We start from the raw sequence: 27946 nt of genomic DNA on the forward strand, positions 1-27946 counted from the left end.
ATTGTTAGGTGACTGTAAAGCTTGAAAATAAGTGACAATCTTGCTTGTGAAATTCTTTCTGAGACTATTGTGACCATCTGGCCCCTTAGGCACTTTATCTAAAACACAAGTGTCACTTGGACACTGCAAATTATAGTGCCCATTCCTTTGATGAATCTCAAACTCCAAATTAACACTGTAGTAAATGAGTTGTAACACAGCAGTTTCACAAAGATTTTACTAGTGTTCAGTAGAGCAGGATTCTCTGTAGCTTTAGTCTCTCTCTTCCAGGTGGATTACTATCAGAATCAATCCTGCCTGCTTCTCTTATGCCTTAGGCAGAATTCAATTCACACCTATTTCTCAAGCCTTCCAACTTCATTCAGGGTCAAGATGTAGCTCCATCCATAAAAACCAAGCTACCACAACTATCAGTTCCATGTGTACACATCCTTCTATCATCTTTCTCCCCAACCTGTTCTATTAAAATAAATATTTCTTTTCCAAAGTTCCCCTTATCCTCCCAATTGCACCCACTCTCATAGCCCTTAACTACCAGATATTAGAAAGCTGCCCCTCCTCTTTCTTACGGGGGCACACACCTCACTCTGCTAGCACCCACCTGGGATGATTTGGTTCTACTGAGAGGAACTGGGGCTATTTCTGGGTTCTTCACCCAAAAGGTCATTTGCAATGCTAGATTACCACTGCCCATCCTTTGCCTCTTAGTTTGAGGTAGGTTAGTATGATATGCACTTCTCACCTTAATTCTAACTACCACTCTCTGCCAGTTGAATTAGCAATTCTCCAACAATGTAAAAATTTGCAGCCCCAGGTACTGATATTCACTGATACTGATATTCAGTGATTATAATCATACAAATTTTGGTGGAGAGAACTTTAGGAGGCTTTAAGTGTGTGCTATGAATAGCTTGAAATGATTTTTGACCTAGAAGTCTAAATATAATAAGAACTTATCCATTATAATAAGGCTTATGTAGCCCCTCTGATGAAAATAATACATGAAAATATGTATGAGACCTAATATACTAATTGTAATCTCTTTTCTTAAAATAGCTCAATGAAAAATACATAGCCTATTTCTGCAGTAAAATGAATAAATAGTAATGTTTATAATCTTTCAAATATTATCCATAAAAGTGACAAATTTGTATTTGCTAATCTCTTCAATTTTAAAAAGCAGTGAATTTTCTTTGCTTTCCTGAGATTATATCAGAGGCAAGCTGCACTGAGGAAAAATTGTCAGTCAACTTTTAGGTATCCAAAAGAGGAAAAAATTACAGCAAACACTAATTTTACACAACAGTAAGCAGAATAATAATAAATTAGGAGGAATGTCTGTCAAATTAGCATCAGGATAAAGAGTGTTTAATTTATTTTGTGGGAAACATGATCTATAAAGAGAGAGAAGTGTGAAGTGGGTTTTGTGATGTTTAAAGGGGAATCCCAAGTAGCTTCCAGTTCAAATGCAGACAGATTTGCCAAGTTTGCCAAAATAGGGAGGCTATCAACAGACTAGCAGCAAGTCAGGACATATTCACAAGTCTTGCAAGCCTCTCTCTGCAGTTGTGCAAACCAGATTTGAATGCTTATTTTTAAGTCATGCATGCACTTGCAGAAAATACAATCACAAATTAACATCAATATTTAATCTTTTAAAGTTTGCATAATTCTAACTTCTCCTAGAATTATGAGTATTTTCTTAGTTCTATTCAACTTCTCATTTTAGTAGTACAATATGATTATTTACACTAAGAAACAGTTTTCCAACCATGCAATGAGGACCTGGAGAATAGCTTCCATCAACTCATAATATAGGAGGGCTTTTTGTTTGTTTGTTTCAAAGATCGTCAGTCAGCCTCTAAAATGAGTTATCTATATTTGCTTAGCTGGGCACTTAGCAAATCTTTAAGAAAAGGAAGTACTTAAGACTAAAAACACAACTTCTGACCCCATTTGAGCAGTCAGGTCTTTGATCATCTAATCTCTGGGTATCATTTTGTCCAGTAGAGACCTGCTGTTGCCCCATCAACTTTAAAATGCCAAGAGCACCTTGAGTTCCGTTATGATAAAGTGGAAAAGGCCTGTGCCCTAAGCACCAAGCATCTATGCAGGATGCCTACCACCCAACTAGTCTATATCCAAATTAGTCACCTGAGATTCACTATAGATCCTCTCATTAGATAGCCTAGAACTAAAGATGGGGTATGTGTAGTAACTCTCCAAACTAATCTTTGCTGACACCCCCATCCGTTTTTTACTCCCTCAGAGGGTGTGGCCTGGTATTTCACAAATTCTTGATGACAAAGATCATGCTTCTACTATAGCAGGTCCTGCCTTGCTGCCATCTGGCAGCATGTATCTTTATTAGTTTCAGAATTTTACAGCTTTTCCTTTCTTCTTTTTTTCCCTCTGTCCCTTAGCTTTAAACCCATTTTACTTGCAGTCCCCAATGGAGCCTCTTAAAATGCAGATTTCCAAGCATTACTCCTAGAAATTTGAATTCATTAAGTCTGGAGTGGAGCTGGGGAAGCTATTTAACAAGCACCCTCCAGGTGACTGTAATGCAGGCCAGAGGACACTCTGAGAAACATCATTCATAGTTATAACTGACACTACATTAAGCTGCCTTCTAAGAGTTCTTAGGTTTTTATTTTATTTAGTGTACATGTTCTATAGCATTAATTAAATCATAAGCTAATAAGGATATTTTTTTATTCCTCGACAAGTTGTAGCTGTTGAAAAGCAAAGAGCTATTCCAACAAGATAAAAGTTACCAAGAATAAATGTAAGGGACCTCCTTGGCAGTCCAGTGGTTAACACTCCACGCTTCCACTGCAGGGGGCACAGGTTCAAACCCTGGTCTGGGAACTAAGATCCCACATGTCACGAGGCGTGGCCAAAAAATTAAAAATTAAAAAAAAATAAATAAATGCGGGACTTCCCTGGTGGTGCAGTGGTTAAGAATCTGCCTGCCAATGCAGGGGACATGGGTTCGATCCCTGGTCCAGGAAGATCCCACATGCTGCGAAGCAACTAAGCCCGTGCACCACAACTGCTGAGCCTGTGCTCTAGAGCCCGTGAGCCACAACTACTGAGACCACGTGCCACAACTACTGAAGCCTGTGTACCTAGAACCCGTGCTCCGCAACAAGAGAAGTCACTGCAATGAGAAGTCTGCGCAATGAAACAAAGAGTAGCCCCCACTCGCCACAACTAGAGAAAGCCTGCGCACAGCAATGAAGACCCAACGCAGCCAAAAATAAATAATTTTTAAAAAGAATAAATGTAAGATTTCTACACTTGAGTACAATTGGGGGAGATATGGTTTTGTGAGAGATGACTTGGGGGTTTTACTCAACAATAAAGTCGGTATGAGTCAAGATAGAATGTGGATGTCAAAAATGTTAACGCAATTTCATCCTGCATTGAAAGGAGATTGATGTTTTGAACAAAGGATGGATAGTTCTGGTCTACGGCATGACACGGACTACACTTGCAGTAATCGAAGTACTCCACTGATTTCTGAGTTTCATAACTTAAAGCAAACATAAACAGATGTTAAAGTTCAGAGAAATGAGAATAGAATGGTAGAGGAATAAAAATTAAGTTATAAAAGGGTTTACTAGAAGAACCAATCAAGCTGGGAGTTTTAGCTTAGGGAAAACATGAATCTGAGGAGAGTTTAGTTCTGGACAGAATAGCTTTCTTCACATACCTAAAGGGCTTTCACAGGGAAGCAGGATTATCCTTGTTCTGTATAGTCTTAGGGGAAGAAATAGAGTTTGCAGAGAAGCTACAAGGACATGTATTTCATCTTAAGTTAAGGAAGACTCAAATCAACAGTTGTCCAAAAAATGGAACGCAGTGTTCAGAAAGAATGAGTTTCCTGTTATTGAAGGAATTCAAGCTTAGCCTAAAGAACTTGGCAGAAGCTATTCAGCAGAAATGGAGAGAAAATGTAAACAAAAGACAAGTATGTGAATTAAATGACTTTTAAGATCCCTTGCAATGCTGAGATTCTATAATTCCTTTGATATTCTGATAGAAACAGCTAGTTTTGCAAAGATAGTAATATTTAAAATAAATATTCCAGGATGGGAACAAAGGAGACCGAAGGCTAGTAAGACAATAAAGAAGCTATTGCTATAATTCAAGTGTAATTTACTGAAGCTATGAAAAAGATAAGAGGAATGACCCAAAAAACAAAGCAGAAACAAAATTAGGAGTAGTCAATAATGGATTTGAAAAAAATGCATGCACACATGAATAGAGCCAACTGATCTTTGACAAATAATCAAAGGCAATACAATGGGGCAAAAATAGTCTTTTCAAGAAAGTGGTGCTAGAACAATTGGACATCAACATGCAAAAAAAAAAACTGATACAGACTTTATACCCTTCACAAAAATTAATGCAAAATCGATCACAGACCTAAATGTAAAACGCAAAACTACAAAACTAAATGTAAAACGCAAAAACTACGAAAGTATAAAACTTCTAGAAGATAAAGCATGACCTTGGGTCTAGATGACCTTGGGTATGGCAGTTTCTTTTTTTTTTTTTTGCGGTACACAGGCCTCTCACTGCTGTGGCCTCTCTAGTTGTGGAGCACAGGCTCCGGAGGCGCAGGCTCAGCGGCCATGGCTCACGGGCCCATCCGCTCCGCGGCATGTGGGATCCTCCCAGACCAGGACACGAACCCGTGTCCCCTGCATCGGCAGGCGGACTCTCAACCACTGCACCACCAGGGAAGCCCCTGGCAGTTCCTTTTTAGATACAACACCAAAGGCACAATCCATGAAAGAAAGAATTGATAAGCTGGACTTCATTAAAATAAAAAACTTCTGCTCTATTAAGAACAATGTCAAGAGAATGAGAACACAAGCCACAGAATGGGAGAAAATATTTACAAAAGACACATCTGATAAAGTATTATTATCCAAAATACACAAAGAATGGGACTTCCCTGGTGGCACAGTGGTTAAGAATCCGGCTGCCAATGCAGGGAACATGGGTTCGATCCCTAGTCCGGGAAGATCCCACATGCTGCAAAGCAACTCAGCCCATACGCCACAACTACTGAGCCTGCACTCTAGAGCCCGTGAGTCACAACTACTGAAGCCCACGTGTCTAGAGCCCATGCTCCTCAATAAGAGAAGCTACCACAATGAGAAGCCCACACACAGCAACGAAGAGTAGCCCTCACTCACTGCAACTAGAGAAAGCCCGTGCGCAGCAACAAAGACCCAACGCAGCCAAAATAAAATGAATTTAACAAAAACAAAGAACCCAAAATACACAAAGAACTCTTAAAACTCAACAATAAGAAAACAACCCAATTAAAAAGTGGGCCAAAGACCTTACAGACACTTTACCAAATAATATAAACAGATGACAAATAAGCATATGAAAAGATGCTCTACATAATATGTCATCAGAGAAATGCAAATTAAAACAACAGTGAGATATCACTATATACCTATTTGAGTGGCCAAAACCCAGAAGACTGACAACACTAAATGCTGGTAAGGCTATGGAGCACTGGGATTCTCATTCATTGCTGGTGGGAATGCAAAGTAGTACCGGCACTTTGGAAGACAGTTTGGCAGCTTCTTACGATCCTAAACATATTCTTTCCATTTGATCCAGCAACCGCTCTCCTTGGTGTTTACCCAAAGGCGTTGAAAACACATCTAAACTAAAGCCTGCACACAGATGTTTACAGGAGCTTTATTCATAACTGCAAAACTTGGAAGCAACCACAATGTCCTTTGGTAGGTGAACGAATAAATAAACTGTGGAACATCCAGACAATGGAATATTATTCAGGACCAAAAAGGAATGAGGTATCAAGCGACAAAAAGACATGAAGAAACCTTAACTGCATATTACTAATCCAAAAGGGCTACTATATGACATTCTGGAAAAGACAAAACTATGGACACAGTAAAAAGATCAGTGGTTGCCAGGGATGGGTGGGCGTGGCAGAGAGTATGTTTAGGGCAGTGAAAATACTCTGTATGATACCATAATGATGGATACACATCATTATATATTTGTTCAGACTCAGAGAATGTACAACACCAAGAGTAAACTGTAAGGTAAACTGTGGACCTGTGTGTGATTATGACATGTCAAAGTATGTTCATCAGTTGTAACAAAGGTATGACTTTGGTGGAGGATGGTGATAATGGGGGAGGCTGTGCATGTGTGGGAACAGGAAATCTCTGTCCTTTCCCCTCTATTTTCCTGTGAGCCTAAAACTGCTCTAAAAAAAAAAGTCAATTAAAACATGCATACAAAGCAAAAATGATATGACTGATAAGGGATTAATATCCAACATAAACAAACAGTTCATACAACTCAACACCAAAAAAAAAAAAAGACAAGCCGACTGAAAAATGGGCAGAAGAACTGAATAGACATTTTTCCAAAGAGGAAATGCAGATGGCCAACAGGCACATGAAAAGATGCTCAACATAGCTAATCATCAGGGAAATGCAAATCAGAACCACAAAGAGGTATCACCTCACACCTGTCAGAATGGCTATCATCAAAAAGAACACAAATAACATGTTGGTGAGGATGTGAAGAAAAGGGAACCCTTGTACACTGTTGGTGGGCATGTAAATTGGTGCAGCTACTGTGGAAAACAGTATGGTGGTTTCTCAAAAAACTAAAAATAGAACTACCATATGACCCAGCAACTCCACTCCTGGGTATATATCCCAAAAAAACGAAAACACTAATTTAAAAAGATAAATGCACCCCAACATTCCTAGCAGCATTATTTACAACTGCCAAGATATGGAAGCAACCTAAGTGTCCATCAACAGATGAATGGATAAAGAAGATGGTGTGTGTGTGTGTGTGTGTGTGTGTATGCACACACATACATACACAATGGAATACTACTCAGTCATAAAAAACAACGAAGTTTTGCCATTTGCAGCAACATGGATGGATTTGCAGGGCATCATGCTAAGTGAAATCAGTCAGACTGAGAAAGGCAAATACTGTATGATATCACTTATATGTGGAATCTAAAAAATACAACTAGTGAATATAACAAAAAAGAAGCAGACTCACAGATACAGAGAACAAACTAGTGGTTACCAGTGGAGAGGGAGGGGAGGAGTAATACAGGGGCAGAGGAGTGGGAGGTACAAACTATTGGGTATAAGATAGGCTCAAAGATGTATTATACGACATGGGGAATATAGCCAATATTTTGTAATAACTGTAAACAGAAAATAACCTTTAAAACTGTAGTAAAAATGTGTAGAAAAAATAAAAATAATAAAAAGTTAAGAAAAAAAAAAGCATGCAAAGCAAAGGAAAAAGGGAAGAAAACATGACTCCAAGGACCTAGAAAATAAAGGTAACTGGGAAGACAGAACTATTTGTGGGATGGGGAAAAAAATGTTTAATAAACGTAACAAAGTTTTGAACATTTCAAGAATTCACTTCAGTAAGAATTCTAATGGGAGATGGTGAAAGCATCTGGAGATACAGTCATACATTACATACAGTAAAGGTGATCTAAAAATTACCACTAAATGCTTGGATAAAAGGAAATAAGCCTCCGGAAAATAGTGAAGCTTATTCTAGAGAATGGGTAGTGTGGCTTCACATCCAAGTTGTGAAATCTAGAATAAGAAACCTAATAGTAAATCAACTCATTTAAAATGCTGAATCAAGAAGCCTAAAGAGCACCAGACTGGGAGTAAGGCAACCTGCATCCTAGCCCCTACTGTGACTCTAGCTTAAATAAATTGTTTACCCTCCTGGGGCCCCAAAATCCTCATCTATGAAATAAGCTTTTCTCAAACTGGCGTTCCTTGAAACATTAATAGTTATATCTTTATGTCCATATGTTTGTTAAGTAAGTTTAAGTAAATTTGGAAAATGTCAGACTAGAAAATTTCTATGGTCTGCTGCTCTAACATGGTGAAATTCTGATCCAAATATATAGTTACCTTAATGAATTTAAATCTAATGTATATACAGATATACTATTTGCTTTTGATTATCTCATAGAGAGGAGTATCAAAGAATGTAAAATGGGTGACAATCCTTTTTAGAAAATTTCATACCTCGACAGTGGCGATTGAGAGCAGAAAGCAAAGAGTCTAATAACAAGAGGGACAAAAACTGAGAAAGGACTGGATAATTAACGTAATAAATGTAAATAATGCCTTTCATTCTGTTTGTCTATCCTTCTAAATGATCTTTTCCTTCAAATTCTTAGACAAGGTGCTAAGAACAGAATTACCCAACTACAGGTTCAACCCATTTGATTTTTTAAAAATTCATTTTTAGGCAAAATGGAGAAAAGGATTCAATCTTTTAACCGTGGCAATAAACTATCATCTTTATGTTACACACAGTGTCTCACCTGGAGCCATTACTACATATAAGACAAATATGAATTTTGAATGGCTGAGTTCTATATCATTTAGTATGACATATGGTCAGCCTTCTGTAGCCAGATAAACAAAGATCAGACTACAGAGAATTTGTAACACAATAAAGTGGGTCTTCCTATCTCCCTTTTTCTAAGCTTTCACAGCTACAGTTGGTTGCCTAAATGAAGGGTTATGTTCTGGGCAGTTTTTTGCTAACATTATTGTTAATTCTTTCTTCCACTTCCCTTCCTACAACAACCTATTCTCTATAGTGTCTATCAAGATGGTTGTTGTTTTTCTAAGTCAGTATACCACATACAAGAAGAAACTGATGAGATTTATGGAAGGAAGTGACAGAGCATTTATCAGCTCTCCTCTGATGGAATGTGATAAAAAGTAAATATAAATCAGCCAAAGTATGAGTTCACAAACAAAGAAAACATATTTCTAGGTGTTCCCTTGACCACCTTATCAACAAACACTGTTCAAAATGGGTAATTACAAAATAGCATACGAGGATAATCTAAGGCGTAAACTATTTTGAACAGCAACAAAAGTTTAAGATAAGGATTTGATTAAAGGGAATAGATTAAATATTTTTGTCTTTCATAAAATTACTTTTTGGCAATATAATCATACCAACCACCATCTACATAGTACCTTGCTCACTGTGAACACTATGTTAGAAAATTTATATACATTAATGCTATACTGACAATAAACATACAAAGTAAATAATTTTGCAGGTGAGGGTACCAAGACTCAGAGAGTCTAGGGCCCAGGGCCCTTAAATATTAAGAGGCCCAGGACCATACAAGTGACAAGTGCAGCAATGGTAGACTCAAAGCAAGCCTTGTTTTGGCATACCCAAGAGCCTTCTTACTGCTGAGGAAGAGATGCTAATTTACCAGTACAGAGCTTACCTGGATACAATTTTGCTAATACTATTTATCTTAAAAAAAAAAGTTATCTACCTGTTCTTTCTTGGAAAAAAGCTCATGACACACTACTAAGTAGAGAAAAAAGTTACAGAAAAATGACTAGTATGATCCTATCTAAACAGAAAAATAACCTATACATGAGTACAGACAATCAAAAATACATATGTGTATAAATGCCTGAGCAAAATACTTTCCCCCTTCTTATTTCTGTAGTCTAGTTCCATCTGGGGCCAATAAAAGAGGTCTTTCCTAGATTAAGAAGGAATCTCAGAGGATCAATGTAGATTTAGTAACTTTTTAAAGACATGGCTCAAGTCTTTACTCCTTGAGTAAAGTGCATCAGCAGTGCATCTGCTGCTTCCTCATATTGCCTACTTTGTTAATTTGGTTCACAATGTGCCTTATACTTTACACAACACTGCTCTGCGGGACTTCCCTGGTGGTCCAGTGGTAAAGAATCCACCTTACAATGCAGGGGATGCGGGTTCGATCCCTGGTCGGGTAACTAAGATCCCACGTGCCACAGGGCAACTAAGCCCACGCAACACAATTACTGAGCTCACAGTCCTCAACTAGGGAGCCCGCGTGTGGCAAATTACAGAGCCCATGCGCTCTGGAGCCTGCACAACACAACTAGAGAGAGAAAACCCACACGCCACAACTAGAAAGAAGCCCGCACGCCACAGTGAACGATCCTGTATGCCTCAACGAAGATCCCATGCGCAGCAAATAAGACCCATCGCAGCCAAAAATAAATAAATAATAAATAAATCTTAAAAAAAATACTGCTCTGGGATGTGCAAATATAGTGTTAGCCCCAAATACACTGTAAGCATCTTGAGGGCAGGACTTGGGTCTAACCAACTAAAGTGTTCCACAACTGAGATTAATCAAGTTCTCAGCGTTTATTCTTTTCCTGAAAATTTATACTATGAGCCAGGCACCAGCACAGGAGCAGAACATACACTAGTAACCAAATAAACAAGGTCTCTTCCTTACTGAATTTATATTATGCTTGTGGGGGGTAGGGGCATGCAGGGGGCTGGAATATATGTAATAAGCAGTTATGCTACAAGGTAATAATGCATAAAAGAACACATGGAATTACTGGAACACCTAGGAGGACACTAAAGTCAAAGCATTCTGAAAAAAGTGAGATCAAAGCTGAGGCCTAAAGGATAAACAGAAGTTGGATAAAAAGATGGTGAAAAAGTACCCTCAGATATAGAGGTAAGAAACAGTAGCATGGCAAATTAGATGAACTGAAAATAGCACAGGTTGGCTGGAACCCAGAGCATGGGAGAGGGGGCAGAGGCTGAAAGAAAGGGTGGGAAAGTCTGGCAGGGGGCAGACCACATAGGGCTTGTAAGCCATGGATGGAGTTAAGGAGAGCTACTAAAGAGTTTTAACCAGTGGAGTGACAGGATCAGACTTGCCTTTTTATAAAAATCGCTCCAGTTACAGTGTGGAGAATGGATTAGGGAAGGGCAAGGCTGAAGGCTTAAGGAGCAATTCAGGCAAGAGATAATGGTGGCCTGAAGGAAGGCAGTGGCGGGGGAGATGGAGAGAACTGGATAGATTTGAGATTCTGAGAAGACTGCAGCACTGACAGGAAATGGGAGGTGAGGGAAAGAGATGAGTTAAAGAGGGTGCCCAGATTCTCAGCTAGAGCATTGCCTGAGCTAGAAAACAGAAGTATGTTTAGGGAGGATGGAGGGGGCAGTTGAATGAGTTTGACTGTGAATTTACTGTATGATCATGAGATAGCCAAGAAGTTATGCTGCTAAGAGCTCTAAGTTAAGACTGTGATGGAATATGCATATTTGAGAGTTAATGGCATAAAGACACTAATTTAACCTGCGGAAATGGATGTGATCAATTTGGGGGAGAACAATTACAGAGTGAGGAAAAGAGTAGCTCTGAGACAGACTCCTGAGGAACTCCACTGTAAAGGACACAAAAGAGACTGAGAAGGGACACCCAGAGAGGTCAAAGGAAGATAAGAAATCCTTGGAGGGAGAAAAATCAAGTAATGAGATTATTTCAAGAAAGAGTGTTCCACAGTGCGTTTCTTAAATGTGTGTAGACTGACTGAAGCTCCCCTTCAGTAAAAGTAAATATCAGCAATTCTTCCTTCTATCCTCAATTCAGCTTCCAGCTTCTTTTTGTGGTGATGAAAATATGTGCAATGATTATTCTCCACTCCCCCCAAATGAGGTCCTCCTGATTTTCTTATTTCTAACATTTCCTCACTGAGACATGAGTCTCACCTCCAATTCTGTCACCACAGTAAATAATGACCAAACTCTGCCAATTTCATCTTTGTAATTGTTTTCACATCTTTTCTTCCCTTTCCATTCCCACTGTCACCGCCCTAATCCAGGTTCTAAGTACCATACAACTGGACAATTATGGTCTACTGGTCTCCCACTATTCCATCTTTCACTTCCTCTCTAGAGCAATGCTTTTCACATAGAATAACCATATTAATTATTTAAAATATTAACTTTAATTGCTTTATGCCACTGCTGAAAATTCCCCAATGATTTCCCATTATAATTGTTCACAAATTTCATTCATTTAGCAAATATTTATGTAGGGTAGTACTTCTCAAACTACCTATGCTAAGGTCCTGTTGTTTTTCTTTTTCTTTGAAGTTTTCAATCCATTGCAGACCAATATTGTAAAATGCAATAAAAAACGTTGTGGTAATGTTAAATTCCTAAAAAAAGTTTCTAAATTCTTGTTTTCAATTTTGATATTTATTTTATCGTGGACTGGTAACAACAGTTCATGGTCCAGCAGTGATCTGTAGACCATATTCCAAACAGCCCCAGTGTTGATAATACATGGATAAAAAGACATTACAGTTCTGCCTTCAATGCATGCACTCAATGCAGGGCAATTCTGCAATTCCGGGGAGACATTTTTGATTGTCACACAGGAGAAAGGAGGGAACTACTGGCATTGAGTGAATAGAGCCCAGAGATGCTGCTAAACATCCTATAATGAACAGGATATACCCCCTCCAACAAAGAATTATCCAGCCTAAAATGTCAAAAATGTCAAAAATGTCAAGGTTGAGAAACTCTGCTTTACAAGTGTAATGCAAATGAATAATTAGAAGACATTAAGAACAGAGCTATACACCCGAGAACTTGCAGTGTGTTTCACTGGCATAGTTTCACCCATTGTTGGAGCCCATTGGGCTGGCCAGCCTCCCGCCTCTCCACCAGTGTGTCACGCATTCCTTCCGCATCTACCTACTTGAAAGCATCCCTCCGTGATGAGGATGGGGTGGTGGTCCACAGAGTCCAGTGCCAAGAGGGAAAACCGTGTGGCTGACAGGGTCTTGGTGCTCTGGCCGGGTGTCAGGCCTGAGCCTCTGAGGTGGGAGAGCTGAGTTCAGGACATTGGACCACCAGAGACCTCCCAGCCCCATGTAATATCAATCAGCGAGAGCTCTCCCAGAGATCTCCATCTCAACTCTAAGACCCAGCTCCACTCAACGACCAGCAAGCTCCAGTGCTGGACACCTCATGCCAAACCATTAGCAGGACAGGAACACAACCCCACCTATTAGCAGAGAGGCTGCCTAAAATCATAAGTTCACAGACACCCCAAAATACACCACCAGACACAGTCCTGCCCACCAGAAAGACAAGATCCAGCCTCATCTACCAGAACACAGGCATCAGTCCCCTCTACCAGGAAGCCTACACAACCCACTGAACCAACCTTACCCACTCTGGGCAGACACCAAAAACAACAGGAACTAAGAACCTGCAGCCTGTGAAAAGGAGACCCCAAACACAGTACGTTAAGCAAAATGAGAAGACAGAGAAATACACAGCAGATAAAGGAGCAACGTAAAAACCCACTACACCAAACAAATGAAGAGGAAATAGGCAGTCTACCTGAAAAAGAATTCAGTGTAATGATAGTAAAGATGATCCAAAATCTTGGAAACAGAATGGAGAAAATACAAGAAACGTTTAACAAGGACCTAGAAGAACTAAAGAGCAAACAATGATGAACAACACAATAAATGAAATTATAAGTTCTCTAGAAAGAATCAATAGCAGAATAACTGAGGCAGAAGAACACATAAGTGACCTGGAAGATAAAATAGTGGAAATAACTACCACAGAGCAGAATAAAGATAAAAGAATGATAAGAATTGAGGACAGTCTCAGAGACCTCTGGGACAACATTAAACTCACCAACATTCGAATTATAGGGGTCCCAGAAGAAAAAGAGAAAAAGAAAGGGACTGAGAAAAAATTTGAAGGGATTATAGTTGAAAACTTCCCTAATACAGGAAAGGAAATAGTCAATCAAGTCCAGGAAGCACAGAGAGTTCCATACAGGATAAATCCAAGGAGAAACACACCAACACATATTAATCAAACTATCTAAAATTAAATACAAAGAAAAAATATTAAAAGCAGCAAGGGAAAAGCAACAATGACATACAAGGGAATCCCCATAAAGTTAACAGCTAATCTTTCAGCAGAAACTCTGCAAGCCAGAAGGGAGTGGCAGGACATATTTAAAGTGATGAAAGGGACAAACCTACAACCAAGATTACTCTACCCAGCAAGGATCTCATTCAGATTCAATGGAGAAACTAAAACCTTTACAGACAAGCAAAAGCTAAGAGAATCCAGCACCACCAAACCAGCTTTACAATAAATGCTAAAGGAACTTCTCTAGACAGGAAACAGAAGAGAAAGAAAAGACCTACAATAACAAGTGCAAAACAATTAAGAAAATGGTAATAGGAACATACATATCAGTAGTTACCTTAAATGTAAATGGATTAAATGCTCCAACCAAAAGACAGAGACTGGCTGAATGGATACAAAAACAAGACCCATATATATGCTGTCTACAAAAGACCCACGTCAGACCTATGGACACACGCAGACTGAAAGTGAGGGGACAGAAAAAGATATTCCATGAAAATGGAAATCAAAAGAAAGCTGGAGTAGCAATATTCATATAAGATAAAATAGACTTTAAAATAAAGAATGTTACAAGAGACAAGGAAGGACACTAAATAATGATCAAGGGATCAATCCAAGAAGAAGATATAACAATTATAAATATTTATGCACCCAAAATAGGAACACCTCAATACATAAGGCAACTGCTAACAGCTAAAAAAGAGGAAACCGACAGTAACACAATAACAGTGGGGGACTTTAACACCTCACTTATACCAATGGACAGATCATCCAAACAGAAAATTAATAAGGAAACACAAGCTTTAAATGACACAACAGAGCAGATAGATTTAATTGATATTTATAGCACATTCCACCCAAAGAGGCGGAATACACTTTCTTCTCAAGTGCACATGGAACATTCTCCAGGACAGATCACATCTTGGGTCACAAATCAAGCCTCGGTAAATTTAAGAAAACTGAAATCATATCAGGCATCTCAACGCTATAAGATTAGAAATCAATTACAGGGTAAAAAAATGAAAAAAACACAAACACATGGAGGCTAAACAATACGTTACTAAACAACCAAGAGATCACTGAAGAAATCAAAGAGGAAATCAAAAAATACCTAAAGACAAATTACGACGAAAATACGACAATCCAAAACCTATGGTATGCACTAAAAGCAGTTCTAAGAGGGAAGTTTACAGCAATACAAGCCTACCTCAAGAAACAAGAAAACTCTCAAATAAACAATCTAACCTTACACCTAAAGGAACTAGATACCTAAAGGAACTAGAGAAAGAAGAACAAACAAAACCCAAAGTTAGCAGAACGAAAGAAATCATAAAGATCAGAGCAGAAAGAAATGAAATAGAAACAAAGAAAACAATAGCAAAGATCAATAAAACTAAAAGCTGGTTCTTTGAGAAGATAAACAAAATTGATAAACCATTAGCCAGACTCATCAAGAAAAAGAGGGAGAGGACTCAAATCAATAAAATTAGAAATGAAAAAGGAGAAGTTAGAACGGACACTGCAGAAATACAAAGCATCATAAGAGAATACAACAAGCAATTCTACGCCAATAAAATGAACAACCTGGAAGAATGGACAAGTTCTTAGAAAGGTATAACCTTCCAAGACTGAACCAGGAAGAAACAGAAAATATGAACAGACCAATTACAAGTAATGAAATTGAAACTGTGATTAAAAATCCGCCAACAAACAAAAGTCCAGGACCAGATGGCTTCATAGGTGAATTCTATCAAACATTTAGAGAAGACCTAACACCCATCCTTCTCAAACTCTTCCAAAAAACTGCAGAGGAAGGAACACTCCCAAACTCATTCTATAAGACCACCATCACCCTGATATCAAAAACAGACAAAGATACTACAAAAACAGAAAATTACAGGCCAATATCACTGATGAATATAGATGCAAAAATCCTCAACAAAATACTAGCAAACAGAATCCAACAACACATTAAAAGGATCACACACCATGATCAAGTGGGATTTATCCCAGGGATGCAAGGAATCTTCAATATACAAAAACTAATCAACGTGATACACCATATTAACAAATTCAAGGATAAAAACCATATGATCATCTCAATAGATGCAGAAAAAGCTTCTGACAAAATTCAACACCCATTTATGATAAAAACTCTCCAGAAAGTGGGCATAGAGGGAAACTACATCAACATAATAAAGGCCATATATATGACAAACCCACAGCAAACTTCATTCTCAATGGTGAAAAACTGAATGCATTTCCTCTAAGATCAGGAACAAGACAAGGATGTCCACTATCGCCACTATTATTCAACATAGTTTAGGAAGTCCTAGCGACGGCAATCAGAGAAGAAAAAGAAATAAAAGGAATACAAATTGGAAAAGAAGAAGTAAAACTGTCACTGTGTGCACATGACATGATACTATACATAGAGAATCCTAAAGATGCCACCAGAAAACTACTAGAGCTAATCAATGAATTTGGTAAAGTTACAGGATACAAAATTAATGCACAGAAATCTCTTGCATTCCCATACACTAACAACAAAAGGTCAGAAAGAGAAATTAAGGAAACAATCCCAGTCACCACTGCAACAAAAAGAATAAAATACCTATGACACAAACAGATGGAGAGATATACCATGTTCTTGGACTGGAAGAATCAATATTGTGAAAATGACTATACTACCCAAAGCAATCTACAGATTCAACGCAATTGCTATAAAATTACCAGTGGCATTTTTTACAGAACTAAAACAGAAAATCTTAAAATTTGTATGGAGACACAAAAGACCCCGAACAGCCAAAGCAGTCTTGAGGGAAAAAAACGGAGCGGGAGGAATCAGACTCCCTGACTTCAGACTATACTACAAAGCTACAGTAATCAAGACAATATGGTACTGGCACAAAAACAGAAATATAGATCAATGGAACAAGATAGAAAGCCCAGAGATAAACCCACGCACCTATGGTCAACTAATCTATGACAAAGGAGGCAAGGATATACAATGGAGAAAAGACAGTCTCTTCAATAAGTGGTGCTGGGAAAACTGGACAGCTACATGTAAAAGAATGAAATTAGAACGCTCCTTAATACCATACACAAAAATAAACTCAAAATGGATTAGACACCTAAATGTAAGACTGGACACTATAAAACTCTTAGAGGAAAACATAGGAAGAACACTCTTTGACATAAATCACAGCAAGATCTTTTTTGATCCACCTCCTAGAGTAATGGAAATAAAAACAAAAATAAACAAATGGGACCTAATGAAACTTAAAAGCTTTTGCACAGCAAAGAAAACTACAAACAAGACGAAAAGACAACACTCAGAATGGGAGAAAATATTTGCAAATGAATCAACGGACAAAGGATTAATCTCCAAAATATATAAACAGCTCATGCAGCTCAACATTAAAAAAACAAACAACCCAATCCAAAAATGGGCAGAAGACCTAAATAGACATTTCTCCAAAGAAGACATACAGATGGCCAAGAAGCACATGAAAAGCTGCTCAACATCACTAAATATTAGAGAAATCCAAATCAAAACTACAATGAGGTATCACCTCACACCAGTTAGAATGAGCATCATCAGAAAATCTACAAACAAATGCTGGAGAGGGTGTGGAGAAAAGGGAACCCTCTTGCACTGCTGGTGGGAATGTAAATTGATACAGCCACTGTGGAGAGTAGTATGGAGGTTCCTTAAAAAACGAAAAATAGAATTACCATATGACCCAGCAATCCCACTACTGGGCATATACCCAGAGAAAACCATAATTCAAAAAGACACATGCACCCCAATTTTCCTTACAGCACTATTTACAACAGCCAGGTCATGGAAGCAACCTAAATGCCCACTGACAGACGAATGGATAAAGAAGAAGTGGTACATATATACAATGGACTATTACTCAGCCATAAAAAGGAACGAAATTGGGTCATGTGTAGAGACGTGGATGGGTCTAGAGACTGTCATACAGAGTAAAGTAAGTCAGAAAGAGAAAAACACATATTGTATATTAACGTATATATCTGTAACCTAGAAAAATGGTCCAGGTGAACTGGTTTGCAGGGCAGAAATAGAGACACAGATGTTGAGAAGAAACATATGGACACCAAGGGGGAAAGCAGGGGCTGGGGTGGTGGTGGTGGGATGAATTGGGAGATTGGGATTGACATGTATACAGTGATGTGTATAAAATAGATAACTAATAAGAACCTGCTGTATAAAAAATAAAATTTTTTTAAAAAAAGGAATCCTAATTGAGACAGTTTGTCCACTCAAATTTTAAAACCCAAACAGATAAAGAGATCTTTATGCTTTCAGTCAATACCCTCACTGCCTTGACAGAAATCTGAGATTTTATAAAATACCTCTACTCTTAAAAAGAAAAAAGGGAAGAAGGAGGGGTTGGGGGGAAGGGGGAGAAGTAGGAGGGGGAAAAAGAAGAGGAGGAGAAGGAGATGTAAAGGAAGAGGACAAAGAGGAAGAAGGAGGAGGTAGTTTAACTTTTTAGCAGAGGAAGAGAGGCCAGAGAAGTTTAAACAGTTGTCTGATATCTAAACGCAACGGTCAGATTTCTGTAGTTATTAACTATCTCTATATATTAACTATCTCTATATATACTCAATATGTAGAATTCTACCAGATCACTAAAGTACTGGATAATTTCTGAGTTCGAAGGCTGTCATTTATAAGTGCATATAGGAAATGGTAGGGGGTGAGGCCAGACCTATAGATCTTCAGTGTTTTAATAATTCCTCCCTTCCTTTTCACCCCCAAACCTATTTTGTCTAAGTTCTCACAACCTTTACATACATGGAAAGCTTCGTAAATTTCCTTGAGAATTAATTCAGGAAGAAAGGCAAACATGGAACATATGTACTCATCATAGGATATTCTCTGACATAAAATTCAAGGCTTTATTGACTACTTGATTCTTAGATTTCTTCAATATCCGGAGAGGCAGTTCAGAATACAGACCCTGGAACCAGACATCCTGATTTCCAAACCCAGTTCTGCCAATTACTAGTTGTACAAACTTAGTGAGTCATTTCCTTTTCCTCTTTTTCTCCTGGTTCCTGGACCAGGAGAACCAAGTTCTAGTCCTAGTTCTGCCTGTGACTTGCTTAGTGACCTTGGGCCACAGTTTCTGCATCTGTAAAGAGAAGGAGTCAGGGGACTGTAGTAGATCAGTTCTCAACCAAGGGTGATTTTGCCCCCAGGGGATGTTTGACAATGTCTGGAGATACTTCTGGTTGTCACCACTAGGGGTGAGATGGGGAGTGTTACTTGGCATATAGTGGGTAGAGGCCAGCGATGCTGCTAAACATCCTACAATGCAAAGGACAGCCAGCACCCCATGACAATTATCCGGCTCAAAATGTCAGTGGTGTCACAGTTGCAAAACCCTTGGCTCCAGCTCCCTCGAAGACCACCTCAGAGGTCCCCAAGAAGTGGGGCTGAGAAAGCCCATTTTAACGGTTTTATGTTATGGGCTTTCATGAGAAAAGAACAATATAAGAGTTAACAGCATGGGACTTTCCTGGTGGTCCAGTGGCTAAGACTCTGGGCTCCCAACGTAGGGGGCCCAGGTTTGACCCCTGGTCAGGGAACTAGATCCCACATGCCGCATCTAAAGATCCCTCATGCCGAAATGCAGATCCCACATGCCGCAACTAAGACCCGGCGCAGCCAAATAAATAAATAGAAAAAAAAAAAGAGTTAACAGCATGGACTCTGAGGCCAGACTGCCTGAGTTCAAATGTGACTCCACCACTTACTAGCTATATGTCTTGGACCAATTACTCAACCTTTCTGACACTCAGTTTCCTTCTTCATAAAATGGGGACAATATAGTATCTACCTCATAAAGTTGTTGTGAGGATTAAGTAAGTTAATATATGTAAAGCATTTAGAAGGGTGCTGGCCCTATATAGGTATGAGCTAACATCATCATCACCACCTAAATATGGGGATAAAATGGAAAAAAACACCAACCATTTCACTTTAGGAGTCACATGAGTTAGGTTCCTCAGTGGAAAGGTTTTTAAGACTGAACAAATTCAAGCACAGTTCCTCACACGTCAGAAACTCTGCTCTCCCTCCTTCCCTTCTCCCACTCTTTCCTCTCTAATGCTTTCGTGGCTGCTTAAGCACTCAGATGCAAATGTTCTCACGGTTTGGAGGGAATACAAACTACTTGTACCCATTCTATAATGCAAAAAGTAATTGGAGGAGGTAGTTTGTTACACATCAAGAAATTGTTTTTATCTTTTAGTAGAAAAGGACAGGCACGTCTGCCTATGCTCTGTAAGGAGCTGCAATTAAAGCCCTCGGGATCCAGGCCTCACCCTCTTCTCCACTGAAACCTCATGAAAGGAGTGGGTCATATCCGTCCCCCTGCTCCTTTGCTGTGCTGTCAGGGGAGCCGCCACAAGACAGAAACAGCCTGTGATAGTACCTTTTTGTTTGTTTTTTAATTACACAAGTAGAAATATAATATCCCAGTTAAACATTCAGAGAAGGGGTACACAGAGTGAAAGAGCAAAAATCTCCCTCTATTTCCATCCTAAGTTCCCTTTCACAGAAGTAAACAATTTTTTCAATTTAATGTGAGTCCATATGGACTTTTGTAATGCATTTGCTTCAGATTTTTTAAATTACTAAAACATATCTGCACATTTAGAGCTATACCATTTTAAGATTCGCTTCACTCTATTTCATAATGAGGATGCAGCATAGTTTATTTAATCATTTCCTTACTGGTGGACATTTAGGTAAAAACTCAGACTTCAACTTCATAGTGACCCGATTATTGATTTATAAGTAACTCAACTGTAGTTGCCAGCAAATCTAATCCATTGGTGATTCTATAGACAGCTCTGCCTCCCCAAAAGAAAGAAATCACTCTAAAAGTCTGTTTTTAAATAAAAAATGCCAACTGAATTTACATATAATTTGACTCTGAGATATAAGCACAACTACATTATTTCTATTCAAATGTAAGTAAATTTAACCTGAAAAATTAAAACCAATGGAAAAATTAATTCAAGGTTAAATTTTTCAGCTTATTAAAAGGCACCCATAGTATTTTTAGGTTGTCTGCTTTATTTCTATATCCTGCTCTAGAGATTCTGGAAATCACATGATCATAAGGCCATTTTCTTCTTCTAATTAAAAAAAAAAAAAAGATAAATTCCCCAACCTGAGTTAGAATTAGTAAATTATTACATTCTTCATATTCAAGTATCATCTATAAGTACTCTGTGGAAAAGCAGAAAGGGTAAGTTTTGCATCTCTGACTAGTTAGTGAGCAATTGCTTTCTTTTCCTTTCTTAATAAATTACAGGCAGACTTGAACAGATGTCAGGTTGGCATTCAAAACCTAAAATATAGCTGAAAAGCAAGTTATGACTAATACAAGGAAAAAAGATGAATGTCAGGAAGCTTCATTTTTTTTTTTTTTTTTCAAATTTCAGATAAGCTCTTTAGCCTTAGGGTTCCTTTTACAGAGCCCTGGAGTTCGGTAAGATGTCTTAACCACCATGTAAATTGCAATCTCTCCTCATGAGTTGGGGGTGTGAAAATGCATTTTAAGAGTGTCAGTGTTTATGTTAATCTTAGCGAGAACTCCCTCTCTCCCAAATATGGCATGTACAAAACCGTAGTGCCCTTTCTTCCACTGTATTTTATTTGCACTGTTCTTAGCATGTGAAAGATGTCTGCATGTGACTGAAAGGCTCCTTATCTTCTCCACAGCTCTACTCACAGAGTAACTGCAGTTTCACTTGTGATATCAGAAATGAGTTGCTTTCCTCTAGAATTTCAAAAGAAACCTTAAAAATACAGATTGAAAATGGGCTTAGAGAGGGAGGCACAAAAAGGGGGACAAAAAAGAACAGTGTCAGTTTCAAAGAAAGGGCATACAAAACTCTAACCAGTGGCTTTCCTCCCCACTGGGCAGCCTGCAATATCTACAAGGTACAGGTCCACCCAAAGACAGGACAAGGCTTGAGGCCTTTAAGTCTCTACACTCTTTTCCTTTCAGCTCTAATACAGATAACTTCTGCCAAAGCCCCTTTCCTTGGATACATGTGAACCTAGTCCTAAAATTATATTACAATTCTTTTAATTCTTTAACAATTATTTCACTGTTCTTTGAAAAAAAATTGTTACTGTTGTTTTGCTCTGACATTTATAGTTTAGAGGTAACTTGCCAGGGATGCCAAAAAATGAAGTTTCTCTATGGAAACTATCTTTTCCAACAAAAGAGCTACAATGAGAACTAAGGTAATCAATTATTTATCCAGAGCACTATGCACAAAACTGCACACAAGGGAATAAGCGTGGTGAATGTCTGAAGAGGAGTACATGCATATGCCATCGACACCTGGGTACACCCAAGGACTGTTGAGTTTATTCACCCATACTTCCAGATGCTGGTTTTTGATGCCCACATTTCTATCCTGGGACCCAAAAGGTACTTCTATATTATCCCACAAAGGATTTAAGGTCTTTCCTAACTTAACGGCTATCATTGTAGGCATTAGAGGATATTCTAACTAAATTGCTGAGGGTATCTGCTAAGTGCAAGGTTTAGGTCTAGTTTTCCTTGCTAATGCTTTCATGTGCTTTCAAGGAAGAGCTGCCCCATGTGGGTTTGGGTGAGTCCAACTGCTCCAGACAAAGAAAAAGTTAGTTACACTGATTAAATACTTACACTGATTAAAACAAGAACAACAAAAGTCTAAACTGATATCCCCCCAAAGTAATCCCTTTTCATACTTCTACATATGACCTTTCTTCCATTCTCTATAGGGCTGGCTGTATGTGACGACTTCTTTTCCCTTTTAAGGCCTTCCTTGACTTTAATTCTATAAAAATGTTACAACAAAAACAGGAAGTACTTGAATGCATTTCAAGAGAGAAACTAACATTTTGGAAACTCTAGGACACTTATTTCATGTGTATTACCTCATCTGATCCCTATATTTTCTGCATAAATGTGTGCCTCTGGTTAGTCCTTTAGTCTCTCTGTATCTCACTGGCAACATTCTGTATTACCTAAGGTATATTTGCAGTTTTCAAAAGCAACATGAAGTTTTTCAAGCAAAAGGAAAGAACTATTATTACTTACAATTCTCAGTCTCATAAACACAATGACAGAAGATAATTCTAAATTTATCACTTTGTGAATCTGAAACTTTGATATATAGGCAAAAAGATTCATTTAGTTAAGATTCCTGTTTACAAAGTAGACATAACTCTAGACTCCACGGTAAAAACAATGATTTGGTCTCAAGCCAAAAGTAAAAATGTTCTCTGCTTAAACAAAATAAAATAGTCCCATAACCTATGTTAATTATTCTTTTCTAATCCCTATTTTTCTTCCATTTGAATTGATTTAACCAATCATATCCAGTGTCCAGTGAGATCTCACAACCATATAGGTTGATGATTTAGTTAACAGAGAGAATGAGGAAACAAATTAGCCATTTTGTTTCCACCCGGCAGGGTAAAAGAACACAGGATATATATAAAAAAGGACACATGTAATGTCATTTTATTTATTTATTTATTTTAATTAATTAATTTATTTTTGGCTGTGTTGGATCTTCGTTGCTGCGCGCAGGCTTTCTCTATTTGCAGCGAGTGGGGGCTACTCTTCGTTGCGGTGCGCGGGCTTCTCACTGCGGTGGCTTCTCTTGCTGCGGAGCATGGGCTCTAGGTGTACAGGATTCAGCAGTTGCGGCGCACGGGCTTAGTTGCTCCGTGGCATGTGGGATCTTCCCGGACCAGGGATCGAACCCGTGTCCCCTGCATTGGCAGGCGGATTCTTAACCACTGCGCCACCAGGGAAGTCCCTGTAATGTCATTTTAAATTAAATGTAGCAATCTGTTCTTTTATATACCTTTATCAAAGCCCAATGAGAACTTTAAAATAACACTGCACTTAGAAGGCAATGAAATATTCTATTATGTAATTCCCCCAAAATTCAAATGAAAAAAGAACATTCTATTGGAAAATAAGGAATGATACGTGCACAGCAAGAGAATTATTTTTCAGCCATTTTACCATAAAAAAAAGTAGCATAAGGACACTGAGAATCTTAATTCAGAATAAAGAAAAAAATGTCTTTCAGTTCAGCTCAAAAGCCAATGTACCTTTAGACTTAATGTCTTTTAAATCAAATTGATAACACAAGCTTCTGCATAGCAAAATGCCATAAAGCAAAAAAATTTACTACATTAAAAAAAGAAAAAAAGAACTCATTTATGCCTAACTAAGTCAGTATAAAAGTATTAGAAAAGTAAATCCATAAAAAAAGGTTCTAGGGATTTCCCTGGTGGTGCAGTGGTTGGGAGTCTGCCTGCCAGTGCAGGGGACACGGGTTCGAGCCCTGGCCTGGGAAGATCCCACATGCCGCAGAGCAGCTGAGCCCATGTGCCACAACTACTGAGCCTGCGCTCTAGAGCCCATGAGCCACAACTACGTAGCCCACGTGCCACAACTACTGAAGCCCGTGTAGCTGGAGCCTGTGCTCCACAATAAGAGAAGCCAATGCAATAAGAAGCCCACGCACTGCAACTAGAGAAAGCCCAAGCACAGCAACGAAGACCCAATGCAGCTATAAATAAATAAATAAAATATAGTAATTCTTTGTTTGCCTAAAGTAAGTTAATGGTTAATGTTGCAATTAAATAAAAGATTTATTTAAAAAAAAGGTTCTGGGTAGTAGTACTCACCAACAAAACTGAGATTCAAGGTCCTTGGTCAAAAAGCACATTAACAACAACAAAAAGCATACTATATAATTCAACTAAGTTCAATATGGATTGCAAAAACAGACTGAAGTCACTCAGAAATCCCAAATCTATTTTTTTTTTTGTTGCGGTACGTGGGCCTCTCACTGTTGTGGCCTCTCCCATCGCGGAGCACAGGCTCCGGATGTGCAGGCTCAGTGGCCATGGCTCACGGGCCCGGCCACTCCGCAGCATGTGGGATCTTCCCAGACCGGGGCATGAACCCGTGTCCCCTGCATCGGCAGGAGGACTTTCAACCATGCGCCACCAGGGAAGCCCCAAACCTGTTTTGATTTAATTTCAAACTCTTCAACAGCTGGCAGAGTCACAAATTGACTGAAATGAGTTTACTCCTTTACGTGTTATCTCCTCAACCTCAGACAGAGGCCCTAATGAGCAGGGTTTGGATAATGCACAAACAGGAAACTAGTATCTGAATAACTGAATCCTCAAAAGTTTCTAAACCGTGAGAAAATACTTATACTATAATTAAAAGATATAACTTATAGAAGCAGTAATTTTTCTACTTGTTGGCTGAAGAGTATACATGCTCAAAGAAACAATCATTAGACTTTTTCTATATGGGGCTCAGGCTTGAAAACTAGTAAAAATATTCCACAAGAATAACTTAGAACATTTGGAATCACCCTTTAATCTCTGCTTATACCCCAAGTATACTTAAACAATATTTCCATGTCTTTATTTAAAAGTTTTATGGATTTATTGTGCCTCAAAATACACATTACCAAGATAGTGAACTACCATATTTTTAACTATTTTCCAAATTAAAATTCTGTTTTTTATGGACTTGGCCTTTGTATCTTTCAGATAAAAAAGTATGCTATTGCCATTTCAAGGTGTATAAAACTCAGGTGATGAGGGTCTCTGTCATTTTCTCTTAATCCAAATCCAAACTCGACCTTTAGCCAGTGAACAGGTGTGTGCTGTGCCTGTAATTTATCAGAGTGAGCAACCAGGCAGAAAAGCTACCAACAATAGGAGGTTGATAGAACCAAGCACTTAGTGCCTGGAAAGCAGTTCTTATCCCCACCATGATGAATGTACTTTTATCTCCCAGTAGCAATTTAAAGATAAAGAATGATGGAGGTGAAGGGAGTAATATATTTGTATTCCTTCAGTTTTTTTGGATACTGTTTTTAATACTAATAGTCTTCCAGAAGCTGTTATGTTATAAATTCCTTTCTCAGATATTCTGTTGCTCACATTCCAATCCAACCTATGATATGGATATGAAAACAGTCATGACAGCATTTCCACCAGGGCAAATAAAGCCATTTCACACACACAGATAAATTAAATAAACCTTCAAGAAAAAAGTGATAAATGACTAGTGCATTTCTTTGTATGCAACATGGAAATTCCAATGTCTATCCTGCATCTGTCCTTTTGCACAAATTTAAAACATGTCAAGTATCCATTTACTAGGTATGAAGATGCACCAACTGGGTAATACAACAGTACAATAAGAAGAAACAACAGCTAATATTAGAACAATGCCCATAGTCTAATCGGTAATGACTATTCAGCAGGGTAAATCTGACCTCTAGTGAATCTTTACAGTCAGATGAAATCTCTAAATATGACCTATTAAAAAATTCATAAATATATAAATAAAATGAAATTTATAAATATGTCCTATAGAAAAACATACTTGAATACATAAAATCAAGCAACCACAAATATTTCTATGATTTCCCCATAAAATTAAAATGTAATTTAAAAAATCCTAATACTTCAAAGTTTTTTTTTTTAACTTTTTTTTTTAAGTTAAAAATACTTTGTCGGGTCTGAAAAATAATTTCAAAACATTACTGAAAAGGGACTATCACATCCATTTTTTAAAAAAACAATACAAGATTTTATCAAAATTTCCTTTTTAAACTCACCCATCTGCTCCACAATCTCTGGAGGAAATACCCGGGAAGCAAACGCTCGTCGAAAAATATCTGAGAATTCCTTGTCCAGACCTCCTATTCCCATTTTTTCAAAGTTCCAGTCAGGATTGATAATAGACTGGCGATTTTCCTTGGTTTTAGCTTTGCCTATGTCAAACAAAGATAATCAAATGTGAGACAAAAACTTCATCACTAAATGTAAAAAGATAGAACTCCCTGGGTATCCTCAGTGAATAAAGAAAAGCTACCCTTATACAAAGATGAACAACATGCTCTTAGCTGATTTCTAAGAAGGATGAGTTTTGCTATATTCACTACTTTGTCTGGTCCCCATTTAGGGTCAGTAAAACACTTTCAAAATGACTAGCTAAACTCATGCTGTAGTCAATCTGTGGAGTCTGGTCTTATTAACCTCTAATCCTAACCAAGTTAACTAACTTGGTTGATTAGAAGAAATCAACCATATGCATGTCTGATGAAGAAAACACTAGTTGCCAGAAATGCAAATGAAATCTAGCAGTCCCTCAAGGCTCCTAGAGCAAGATTTTAAGATACATATATTTATCTAGACTAAGTATATAATTGGGAATATAACCCCTCAGTCTGAAAAGATGCACTAAGTTTGATGCCTTATTTTTGCTTTTTCTTCATTTGCACACAAAAGTCTAAAATCATCCTAAAGTCTTTCATGATTTCAAAATTCATGTTTTCAAATTCTTTCACAAATGAAAATTATCTAACTTAAATGTCATAGTGCCCCCTAAAGTAACTCAAGAGAACCACATTAACTATCTCAAACACAAAGAATAAAAGTGCCTTAGTACATTCCACTATAAACAAAAAAAAGAAATATTATAGTTTTTTTAAATTAGGGGATAAAAGGTCACATTAGAAAAAGTTTACCCTAGATGCTATTTGTATGGTTAGTTTTGTGGACTTAAACATTTCCTTTATGAAGCTATCAAAAATATTTTTCTTACACTCTACTGCCCTCTTGTGGTCAAATTTACTGCATGTTAAATCACTACACAATTTTACTTTCCAATGGAAAAAAAACTATCAATTACACCTTTGCATGAATTACTTAGAAATATCCACATTGTACGAAAGTCATGCGACTCTCTTGGGATAATATACCTTAACGAAATGTGTACAGAATATGATATACAAAGAAATCACTCCAGAAATGTATTGGATCAATAATAGGAGATTATGATATATCCTACATCCATGAAACAATATGTATAGTCATTAAAAATTATATTGTAGAAGTGTATTTATTAAGATGCTTGAAATATGTTAAGCAAAAAAGAACAGATTATAAAACAGTATGAAAATATAATCAACTTTAAAAATTTCAGAGTGTGTTATTTTTGAGTATCCACATTTC

General features: G+C 37.9%; 1 protein-coding gene across 4 annotated transcripts in view; it reads right to left on the reverse strand.

The window, feature by feature from the left end:
* Positions 1-27946, reverse strand: part of NSF (N-ethylmaleimide sensitive factor, vesicle fusing ATPase) — a 157106-nt gene that overhangs the window by 79532 nt on the left and 49628 nt on the right. For all 4 annotated transcript variants that reach the window (XM_022589013.2, XM_089901362.1, XM_089901363.1 and 1 more), the window contains one exon: positions 26548-26703. In XM_022589013.2, the coding sequence (XP_022444721.1) occupies positions 26548-26703 (156 nt within the window). The remainder of the gene's footprint in view (positions 1-26547; positions 26704-27946) is intronic.

This window comes from Delphinapterus leucas, chromosome 19 (genome assembly GCF_059928025.1).
Source record: "Delphinapterus leucas isolate spDelLeu-1000000601 "Yukka" chromosome 19, BTC_Dleu_Yukka2, whole genome shotgun sequence".
NCBI lineage: Eukaryota > Metazoa > Chordata > Mammalia > Artiodactyla > Monodontidae > Delphinapterus > Delphinapterus leucas.